The 12,144-nt window shown below is 37.0% G+C and overlaps 1 protein-coding gene across 1 annotated transcript; it reads left to right on the top strand.

Annotated features, from left to right (window-relative positions):
* Positions 1-378: 378 nt before the first annotated feature.
* On the top strand, positions 379-11,566 carry GMNN (geminin DNA replication inhibitor). Its single transcript, XM_023209740.1, has 7 exons — positions 379-551; positions 2,666-2,741; positions 6,117-6,194; positions 6,917-7,061; positions 9,529-9,611; positions 9,894-10,004; positions 11,105-11,566. The coding sequence occupies exons 2-7, from the start codon at positions 2,691-2,693 to the stop codon at positions 11,264-11,266; spliced, it is 630 nt and encodes a 209-aa protein (XP_023065508.1). The 5' UTR covers positions 379-551; positions 2,666-2,690; the 3' UTR covers positions 11,267-11,566.
* The last annotated feature ends 578 nt before the right edge of the window (positions 11,567-12,144 follow it).

Raw genomic sequence — 12,144 nt, 5'->3', positions numbered from 1 at the left:
GCACCATACCATAGTCAAAACACAAAAAGCCAAAATATAAAAGCCCCTAATACAACTACGAGTCCGTGGAGCCAGGACTTTACACAAATGTATGTCGCGTCCTACATATTAACACATACGCACATACAATATTTTGTTCTTCCGGTGTTAACGACTAATGGAGGCAAATCTTTCTCCCTTTCGTAAAGGGCTAAAACTTTGCATTTTAAGGAAGTTCCCAGAGCTGGGTCGGAGGGGAGGGTCAAAAGGCACAGACTTCCCAGATCGCAGAAAACCCCCCACGGTCTTAGTACTCGCTACCGCCTACCGCGCAGGCGCAGGAAGGGGCGGGACCGAGGGGAGAGGCGATTCGCGGGATTCCAGAGGCCCCACCTCTCGCTGCGTCAGTTGGTCACGTGGTTGTTCGGAGCTGGGGAGCGGAGTTGGTAGGGCTTTACTGCAGAGCGCGCCGGACACTCCAGCGACAGTGGGGATCAGCGTAGGTGAGCTGTGGCCTTTTTCCAGGTGCTGCAGCAACAGCGTTCGCTACAAGGATTGAGCGTCTCCACCCAGTAAGTGTGCAAGAGGCGGCAGGAAGTGGGTACGCAGGGGCGCAGGGTGCACAGCCTCTAGACGACTCGCTTTCGTTCCGGCCACCCTGTGAAGCCGCGTCCTACTTTGACAGCTGTGGGGCCGCGGCCGGGGTAAGGGCGAAGGGGTTGTTGAACGGTAGCTGGTGGCGCGGCGGGGTAGGGAGGTGAGTCAAGGGACTGCCCCATTGGCTGGGTCGGTTTTGGCGCGCTCTCACTTCCACGCTCCCTATTGGCTGGCTGGCGCAGTTCCCGAGTCGCGCGCCGCGGTTGGTAGGTTCGGGCGCGCGGGGCCACAATGCCCGCCCCCTAGCCTGGCCCTGGGCCTCCGGGACCAGCTGGCTGAGTCCGGGCTTGGGGAGTGCAACGCTGGTGAAGGACTCAGCCTGGGCGTGCCTAGCTGTGGGGATGAGGCGAGGCATCCATCCTCTTGGCAGTTAAATGGCTGGTCCTGATCTGAGGGATCTGCAAATTTGGCTCATGGGAAGAGGTCGCTGAACCCTGCGTCTCCCATTAAAGGGATACTGGCGTTGCTAATACGAGGTTCGCATGGACCCCTGTGCTATGCTGGGGTTTTTAATCTAGCTATTGAAGAAACTAGAGAATAACAAGCAAGTAAGGGTGCAAGGTCGCTGACGGGCGTGGGAAACTTGTGAAGGATTAAACTGCTAAGTGGTTTTCAGCTTTTTTCATACTAAAGTACATTTTACATCGCAACCTAGGACACAGCCATCTAACCAACTGAGACGTTGATGGAAGCAATATTTCTCATCTTTTCAATTCCATTCTGTTCAGTTGCATTTTTCTAAGCAGTGTTGCTTATGACTTACTAAATAATTCTGAGATCACGCCCCGCGACCCACAGTTTGAAGAACATTGCCTGGGGTCTGTTTACTGGGGCCCAAACCGCATTTTCTTAACATTAAATGCAGTAGAAAATAGGGTGCCCGCACAAATTAGATTGTTTTGTTTTCTAAGTTTTTTTTTTTTTTTGTGAGACGGAGTCTCGCTCTGTTGCCCGGGCTGGAGTGCAGAATCTCGGCTCACTGCAGCCTCCACCTGTCGGTTTCAAGCGATATTTCTGCCTCAGCCTCCCGAGTAACTGGGACTACAGGCGAGCACCACCGTGTCCGGCTGATTTTTGTATTTTTGGTAGAGACAGAGTTTCACCATGTTGGCCACGCTGGTTTCGAACTCCTGACCTCAGGTGATCCGTCTGCCTCGACCTCCCAGCACTTTGGTGATCACTCAGGCGATCCGCCTGCCTCGACCTCCCAAAGTGCTGGGATTACAGATGTAAGCCACCGCGCCCGGCCTTTCCTAAGCTTTTTTGTGTGTGCGCGTGCGCCAGGACACAGGGTAAAATGTATTAATGTTAGAAAAGCCACTGCACTGAGTAGAGGCATGACCACAAAAATTAGGGACATCTGTCGAGTAGGCACAGGCGCAGACACGGCGGGGGGCAGTGGGTAGTGGGCAGTGGAGGAGCAGTTCAGATGCTGAGTTTGTTGTGAGTTTGGCCAGTGGTCTAGTTAATCACATTACATATATCCCTTTCTACCTTTTCCCTCTTTCTTGCTTGTTAGTACTTCATGTTACTGGTTAAACATTTCCTACAAATGTAAATGCATGATCTCATTTGACCAGATATTAAGTCGGTATTAAGTTATTGTCAGAGCCGAGTTTATTATACCTTAAATCTGTCTTTGAAGCAGGAAAGTTAAGATGTTGCTCTTTAGGATGGACCCTAGTGTCTGTATATTTTGCTATTTCTGGTGACTGTTTCTCAGATCTTTGAGAGCCCTGTATTTAATCCAGGACAATACGTTTAGAGATTTTAAACCAGTTTTAAAAATTGGTTTAAAATACATTAATTTCATTTTTTCAGACATAATTATTATGTGTGTATATATGTAAAATATAGATATCAAGAGTCATTAACTTTAGTCACCTTAGTCATTAACAGGGCTGACTTTGGATTAAGAGAGAAAAAATAATAGTTCTACTGTACAATAGTATAATTTTTATGATTGTAAGTGTTTTAAACCTAGACTCCACGTTCAGGGGTGCAAACCATATTGTTTTTTAATTACTAGTCTTCTGTGCTGCACCATCTACATAATGAATCCCAGTATGAAGCAGAAACAAGAAGAAATCAAAGAGAATGTAAAGGTATGTGATTGAATAACTTTAATTTTTTTTGTAGAAAGCATGGGGTTAAAATAAAAGTATTTTGACATAATTTAGCCAAATTTAGCCTGGCTATAATTTCTGTAAGCCTTGAGTTAGTCAGAGGATGAGTAACACTAGAGAACGTTTTAAAAAAACTAATTATACGATAGAATATTAAGTGTGATCCAAGAATGTGGGTTGTCTCTTATTTTGGTCTTTCAACAGTGGTTTGTAGTTTTCAGAGCATGAATTTTACACAATTTATGTTAAATTTTTTCCTAAGTATTCATTTTGTGGTTATTGTGAATGGAACTGTTTCCTTAATTTCATTCTCATTTGATCATTGCTACTGCATAGGAAAAGGGTTGACTTTTGTATCTTGATTTTGTGTCCTGAAACCTTACTGAACTTGTTTATTAGTTCTAATTGTTTTTTAGTAGATTCTTCAAGATTTTCTTTTCTTTTTGTATTTTCTCTGTGAAGATTCCAGAAGTATCTTTAGGATTTTCTATGTATAAGATTATTACTCCTTTGTTTCTACTCTTATATTTCATGAAATGATGTTATTAAAATCCCTTGTGTATATCTTCAGAATTAAGGGTCTTTGACCACAGACATGTTTTGCATTATATTACACATTTTTCTAGAGTATACCGTATTCATTACCATCTAACCTATTTGATTTGCAATACTGTTTGAATCCTTATGTGATACTTTCACTGGAAATCTTATTCCAAGTATTTATTGTTATGACAACAGGACAGATTTTGTTTAGTTTTGAGTTTATAATTTTGACTAGATTCATATTTGTGGTCCTAAGTGAATTTACAATTTAGCTAGGTCCTTCCATAGAAATTAATGTGTATACCTTGGGAACTGGACCACATCTTCAGGAAAATTATCAATTTGTGGGTTTAAATTAAATAAAGAGCCAGGTGCCCATGGTGGCTCATGCCTGTGATCCCAGCTGCTTGGGAGGCTGAAGTAGGAGGATTGATTGAGCTCAAGAGTTTGAGAACAGCCTGGGCAACAAAGGGAGACCTTGTTTCTAAAAAACCATAATTAGCTGGGTGTGGTGGCACCCACTGGTAATCCCAGCTACTGGGAGGCCGAGGTGTGGGAGGAATTGCTTGAGCCTAGGAGTTTGGGCTTCGGTGAGTTATGATTGCTTCACTGTACTCCAGCCTGGGTGACAGAGTAAGACCCTGTACCTAAAAAAAAAGTTTTAATATTAAGCAAACTAAATCGAGTACCTAAAAGCCGTTGGTAAGTATAAGCAAGTACCTTTTGAAGGGTTTTTTATTTGCCTTGCTTTTCTTAGGATTCTTACATTATTTTTCTTGAATAATAGTTCGCATTGACAATTTGTGAATTTGATTCCATTAGCTTCCATTTAGGATGATGGCATCTTCCCACAGTGCTTTCTGTGTGATTATTTAAAGTTTTTGTTATGAAATTTTTGAAATATTTAAAAGTAGAGTCAGTATTTTAATAATTTACTTCCCCAATTCAGCGATTACCACTATATGGCCAATTTGGTTTCATCTGTGTCCTTATTTACTCCACTTTTCCTTCATTGGATTAATTTGAAGCAAATCACAGCCAAATAATTTATATATTTCCAGCAGATACATTTTTTAAAAAGTATTGTGTTTACTAGCTACAGTAAAACTATCTTGAATATAAAGATTACTGGGTTCTGTTTGGTTTTGGTTCTACCTCCAAAACTGAGACCTTGGGTGGGTTAGCATTTCAGCCTCAGTTTACTTATCTGTAAATTGAGGGAACTGGACTAAAAGTAGATCCTTGTGAGTTGTATGCAAAATTCTGTGTGAATGTACTTTTATGTGAATTTTTTGGGGGAGAGGATTCACAGAATATTAAATAGTTTTCCAAAAAGGTTAAGACCCATTAATATACAAGAAACTTTCTGGCTTTAAGAGTCTATTATTCCAATGCATACTCTATATACAGAAAATAATAATAATATTACATTGTTTTAGGCCAAAGTCTATACAGCTTATATAAATAAAAGTTAAATCTTGGAAATGGTCTTTTTTTTTTTTTGGTGACAGTAATTTAGCTTGCTTCTTTGACCATTATTAACAGCAAGCATTTAAATAAATTAACACTTCTTACTAGTAAGGTTCCAACATTACATTTTCTTTTATTTGTCTGGAGACTGTTGACTAATCTATAATCTAAATTATATCTGAAATGTTGGTATAATATTTGTTCTCACAGTAGCTGGCGTTTGTCCTTCAGTTAAATGGTGAGATAATAATCAGCAGTAGAAACTTTACCGTGGGAAAGGTGAACTCTTGTCATGTGAGGTACAGTGTGGAATCAGTAACTTTCTCACGCTGGTATGGTATCATGTTCTTGCTAACCTTGTTTGAGTATTCACCATTGTTTGCTATCCCATGGTGGCAGTTTAACTAATGATATTTTGCAAAAATAAGAGAGAACTTTCAGGTCATGAAATATACAGGAAGTTATTTACATGTTACAAGGAAGGCAATATTTTTACCAAAACAATAGCTTGGGCATTTTAGAGTAGTTTAGTATGCCTCAGGCACTGACATTTTAGCCACCTTCTAATGAATGGGCTTGAAGCAGAACTGCTTCTACTATCAGGTAATGGTTGAGGGGGGATGTCTATTACACATGTACTTTGTTTTGTGTAAAGTATGTTCTGGAAAATTACATTCTTTTGGTGAGTACATGTAAGTATTTGGGGGATATTCATGATTTAAGGAAGCCTGAGATGAATCTTTTTGATTAGGGAAAGAACTATTTTGCAGTGTAAATGATTAACCTTTTCTCCCAGTTGACCTGTTTGGTGAGTTCATACCATAAATGTTACGATGTTTGGTTTTATAAAAGAGTACCTGTAAGTTTTTAGTTTTTGTGTGGAAGATTTTTCAGAGAGAATACAGATATCCTTCTTGTATTAGAATTTTGTCATATATAGTTTGAACTGTTCATTGGAGCTGAGGAATTTTGTTATGTTTGTTTTAACTAGATATGATTAACAAATGATTAACAAAATGACCATACATTGAGAGCATACATTGAAATGAGAGAAGTTACGTGTGTTTGTGTCTAGTTTGGGTAATATTGATTCTTAAGAATTCTTCAAACTTTATTGTAATTTTTGGAAATAACAAGTTTGTCAGTTGATTAAACCGGTGTCTTGTTCATAGGTAACCTTATACAATTTTGTAAGGTTTGTGTTCTTAGTGTTTCTTTTCCCCCACTAAATTATAGAAGGACTAAGAGTAACACTGCATACAGAAACTCAGTAACTAAATAACCATATAGCAACTCAGTAACTAAGTAACCATATTGCAACTCATTATCTTGACTTTTTAGAATAGTTCTGTCCAAAGAAGAACTCTGAAGATGATTCAGCCGTCTGCATCTGGATCTCTTGTTGGAAGAGAAAATGAGGTATGCACTATATGGCTCAAATGGGGTACTGGTGATACAATGCCTACATTAAAAACATTTCTACTATTTTCTTGGTCAGAAACACATACATTGTTGAAATTTGAAAATAATTTGGGAATAGCAATTATATATTTCCCATAGAAGTGATTTTGGTTTTGATTGTTCAGCTTAAGAAGTTCGCCGGGTGTGGTGGCTCACGCCTGTAATCCCAGCACTTTGGGAGGCTGAGGTGGGTGGATTGCCTGAGGTTAGGAGCTTGAGACAAGCCTGGCCAACATGATGAAACCCCATCTCTACTAAAAGTACAAAAACATTAGCCGGGTGTGGTGGCACACAACTGTAATCTCAGCTGCTCGGAAGGCTTGAGGCAGGAGAATCACTTGAACACGGGAGGTGGAGGTTGCAGTGAGCCGAGATCACACCACTGCACTCCAGCTTGGGTGACAGGGTGAGACTGTCTAAAAAAAAAATTAAAATTAAAATTAAAAAAATAATTTCAGCTAAGCTCTAGACCCCAGTCTAATCCAAAATAATTGTTGCAAATAAAATTCCTAAAATGTTACTATACATTTTGGTAGTATTTTTAATTGTATAACTTTTTTAAATATCCAGAGATGTAAGAAAGATACGCGTTCTCTTTTTTTAATACATAAATGAAAAACTACCTGATTTCTTGTTAATTAAATCAAAGTAAATACAGTTGATAAGTGTTTTCATTATAGCTGTCCACAGGCTTGTCCAAAAGGAAACATCGGAATGACCAATTAACATCTACAACTTCCAGCCCTGGGGTTATTGTCCCAGAATCTAGTGAAAATAAAAATTTTGGGGGAGTCACCCAGGAGTCATTTGATCTTATGATTAAAGGTATGAAAAAATAGATAAATTTTGTCTTAAAATTTTAAATTATAAGGAAGAATTTGTTAATACTATTATGAATTCTGCCAGTTGCCGTAATCCGGGGTTAGTATAACAGCACTATAAATGTTTTTGTGTGACCATTTGTTTGACAAGATCCATGTGTGGATGAAATGTTAGGAAAAGGAGGCCCAGTGCAGTGGCTCACGCCTGCAATCGCAGCAATTTAGGAGGCTGAGGCAGGAGGATGGCTTGAGTCTAGAAGTTTGAGACTAGCTTGGACAACACAGTGAGGCTCTATCTCTATGAAAAAATTAGCGGAGCATGGTGGCTTGTGTCTGTATTCCCAGCTACTCAAGAGGATGAGTCAGGAGGATCACTTGAGCCTAAGAGTTTGTGGCCTCAATGAGCTATGATAGCACCACTGCACTCCAGCCTGGGAGACAGGGCAAGACCCAGTCTCTGAAGGAAAAGAAAAGGGTGGGGGGAAAGGATAGTTATTAATATGACAGCTCTGATATTGGATTGCCTTGTAAGGATTTACGAGACTTGGAAATAGGCTTTTTAGAAGAAAAATGTTTAGATAATGAGTTGAAGTATGAAAGAAATTTGAGTATTCCAGGAGAGTATGGCGTAAGGAAACCAATAAAAATATGGATGAAGAGAGTGAAGATGAATGAGAAGAATTATGCCTGTAATAAATACTAGTTTTTAATAGAATGGCAGTATACATCAGAAGAAGAAGCAACTGATATTTTATAAGCATTATGGAAGATTATTATTTCTGTGTGAATTATAGGTCATTGGATGTTAATTACTGATAATAAAATTGAGGCCTAGAGAAGTTAATTGACTTGCTCAAGGTCACAGTAACATTTGGGCTCATTTTGAATTGCCTTGAAGACAGGAAGAAGAGAAGAAGACGGTAGGATTTTTATTAGGAAAAATTAGGAAAGGTTGACTGGATAGAAATAAAGAAGCTCTTTAAAAATATTGTAGATTAAAGAGCAGGATTTGTGACACTCATATCTGATTAAGTTAAAAATTACATCAAGGATTAGTTAAAATAAACTAAAGTTAAATATCAAGACAAATAACTATATATCATACTGCTAATATAACCACAGGTGAAAAACATTATCCATCTAACCCTTTGGCATATATGGTAAAAATTAAAATAACTGCAAAGAAATCCCAAACTTTATTACATTTGTTGTTTGAACTTTATTATATTCGTTGGCAGTGATATTACTGTAATTTTGAAAAAAAAATTGTGTATATTTTAGGATTGAGCAAATGAGTAACATGTTGAAGTATTCCATTTCCTAGCACTGCCCCTAAATAGGTAGAAACAAACTACACCTCTGTAGCAAGGAGCACACCCTGTATCCAGTTCTTGGTTTTAAACACTATTCTTCACTAAAGTTCCTTGGAGAAATTGCTGATTCCAGGTCAGGGGCAGGGAAAGGTGATCATGGATTATCTTGTGACAGAAAATAAGGTTTAGGTGATCATGGATTATCTTGTGACAGAAAATAAGGAAGTACTCAAAAACGGGTGGACATGTTGAAAGAACACACGTAATCTTGGAAGGATTCTCACAGACTAAAGTTGGGAAAATCTGAGCATCAAAATGAATAACGACAAGAATGGGTTATAATACATTGAATACAAAAGGATGTATGAGTCCATACTGATAAATTTTCTTTTAAATTGGGGTAGGAAAAGTTTTTATTTACAGAATAATGCTAACTACTACATGTAGAAGGAATTACGTAAGTGAAAAAAATCGATTTTCCATCCACTGTATAAGTAATAGATATAAGCCAAAAACATCAATCATCAATGGAATTAAACTTAGGTAAAAAGTTGTTGGAGAACAGGGTATTGACACAGTCTCAAATATTTTACTCTACAGATCATTAGTTAATTACTAAGGGAAAAAGTTATCTTTACAAGGCAGAAAGCTGATAGCATCTTAATCAAATGATCAAATTTAACATCTTCAATATCATGACAAATTGGCATGTGCTTCTTGATGATACACTGAGGATACATACTTACATAGTATTCTTATACTATACTTATATAGTATTCCTGCCAAAAATGTTTAGTTTGAATCTAATCATGGAGATAGAAATAAAAAATTAAGGATAGTGTACAAAATAACTGGACTTTGTAAAAATGTCATTGTTACATAAAAAGACATGACCTCACAAAACAAATGTGTTGCAAAAATCTTTAATAATCTAGGTGGAAGAGATATACCTATTGTACTTTTGTTGTAATTCTTCTGAAGGATTGAAATCTTTGAAATGTTGGGGAAAATAGAATACTGATTTTCTAACTTTAATCTTTTAAAAATGAGTGTTACTAAACAATATTGGGGGGTACTAAGACTGGAAATTTTTTTGAAACAAATTACTGGGTTTTGACAGTAATGATTTTTAAAGTTACATGTAAAATATTATTTTAGAAAATCCATCCTCTCAATATTGGAAAGAAGTGGCAGAAAAACGGAGGAAGGCGCTGTATGAAGCACTTAAGGAAAATGAGAAAGTATGTATTGAGTATCATTTGTACCATTTTTAAAAATTCCAGGATTGTTTTACTCTTGCTGCTTAGCATATTTTGTTAGAGCAATATGAGCTGGCTTTAATATTGGCTTAAGAAAAGTTTAAGTAAAAATGCAGTTCTTGACAGAATTATACAAAATGAATCCTGTTGTGTTGAGAGTTAATTCTATGCTGCATGTCCTCCACGTTATATACTTGGAGGCATGTAATTTGATTTATAGCATAGCAAATCTATAGAATACTGAACTTTATTTATGTAATATAGCTTCATAAAGAAATCGAACAAAAGGACAATGAGATTGCCCGCCTGAAAAAGGAGAATAAAGAATTGGCAGAAGTAGCAGAACATGTACAGTATATGGCAGAGCTAATAGAGGTAGGTAATTTAATAGTTACCTGGTTCAAATTTGTGTATTTGTCTATAAAGTTAAGGTAGTATATAGTGTGATCCCTTTGAAGTGTTTGAGCTCTGGAATCAGATTTCCTGCATTTGAGACTTAACTTCCTTCCTAACACCATTAAGTTTGCTGGGTAGAGTGGGTTTATCCGGTCAGGGCTTCATCTTCCTCATCCATAAAATGAGAGTAATGATGATGCCTACCTTATAGACTTGTTAAGAGAATTAAATGAGTTGAATTAAATGAGTTATACTAGATGGACAGTTGCAAGGAGTACTTGCAGAGAGTAAAAGTTCAGTAACTTAATTATTATTACGAAGCAAAAGACCATCTTTTTTTGGAAGAGTTATTAAAAGGAATTATCCCTGGAAAATAGGTATAGAAAATTATTTCATAGTTGACACATTTTTAGATAGTTTTAATTTTAATACCAGCTTGACATTACTGTCATTTATAAAATTGTTAATTTGTACACTAAATAAGTTTTGTGGTTTTATCTGACTTCAAAACATTTTGTAAGTAGCTAATGTGTTTGTTAAGAATTAGCCTGGTAAGTGTTGCTTTATCAGACTTGACCTTAAAAAGGTTTTAAGATTTATTTATTCATGTTTGCAAAAAGTTTGTCTTGCTGATGGGAAGAAAGTTTTTCAAATCAAAACTTTTCATGTAACTGAATTGTGACCTTACATTTGAGACCCATGATAGAATTAATGTTTGAAGTTTTCATTTGGAAATAGTGTGGTAACTCTCTTAACTGCCTTAAAAGTATTAATCCACAGCTGATTGAAAATGTAGAACACCTAGTTGTCCCTGCAGCTGATTGGGAAAGTACCTGTTTATAGTCTGAAATCATTTCAGTGCTTTTAAAAAAAAAAGGCAAATTATTAAACACTTTGCTGACTATGATCTAGCATGGTAGAGACTTTGATATCACACTGTTTATAAATGAATTTATTGAGGGGCAAGATGAAAAAAATCTCATAGCTATATCAGTATGCTATACAGGTCAGCTATATCAATATGCTGATCAACTTAGGTTTTAACATTTTTACAATAAATTATTGGTTTATTCTTTAAGAGACTGAATGGTGAACCTCTGGATAACTTTGAATCACTGGATAATCAGGAATTTGATTCTGAAGAAGAAACTGTTGAGGATTCTGTAGGGGAAGACTCAGAAATTGGCACATGTGCTGAAGGAATTGTATCTTCCTCTACGGATGCAAAGCCATGTATATGAAATGCATTAATATTTGACTGTTGAGAATTTTACTGCCAAAGTTTACCTCCACTAGTTCTTTGTAGCAGAGTACGTAACTACATAATGCCAATTCTGGAATCAAGCTTCCTTGTTTGAATCCTGGGACCCTATTGTATTAAAGTACAAATACTATGTATTTTTAATCTATGATGGTTTATGTAAATAGGATTTTCTCAGTTGTCAGCCATGACTTATGTATATTACTAAATAAACTTCAAACTCCTGTTGAACATTGTGTATAACTTAGAATAATGAAGTATAAGGAGTATGTGTAGAAAATTTGTCTGTTTCTATGCTTTGATGTTGTTCTCTTTCCATTCTTTTGCTAACTACCTTGGAGAAAACAAGGAGAAAACGAACTTAAAGTATTTAGACTGAGATAGCTGAGGTTTTAACTCCCAAACTTTGTTGTACCTCGAGCTCACTGTAGACACTATTGATATTAACAGGTAGTTTTACGGAATGGAGCATGAGAATCTATTTTCCAAAAGCTTTTCAAGTGAATGTGATTAGCCAGTGAGAGGCTCAACTGGGCTAGCAGGATCAGACTATTCGTGGAAGCTTAAAATGATGGATGATGGTGATAATCCTAGAGAAACAAAGTGAGGAGTGGGTGAAAGTTTGACAGAAAAAAATAGGAATAGCTGAAAATTATGGAGCTTTTCTATTTCACATATTGGTGTAGTGCAAAGTATGTAAATATTGAAGAATAAGAGTAGGGTCAGATTCATTAGGGATTTCCCATATATACTAAGTTTTGAAGGAGGAAAAGTACAAACTAGGGGTATGCAGCACTGGAATTAAAGTTCTGTGAGAGGCATACAAGCAGTTTTGTATAAATTGGCAATAAAGAGCAA

Source organism: Piliocolobus tephrosceles, chromosome 5, assembly GCF_002776525.5.
Source record: "Piliocolobus tephrosceles isolate RC106 chromosome 5, ASM277652v3, whole genome shotgun sequence".
Taxonomy (NCBI): domain Eukaryota; kingdom Metazoa; phylum Chordata; class Mammalia; order Primates; family Cercopithecidae; genus Piliocolobus; species Piliocolobus tephrosceles.
This window is presented reverse-complemented; position numbering and strand designations above follow the sequence as displayed.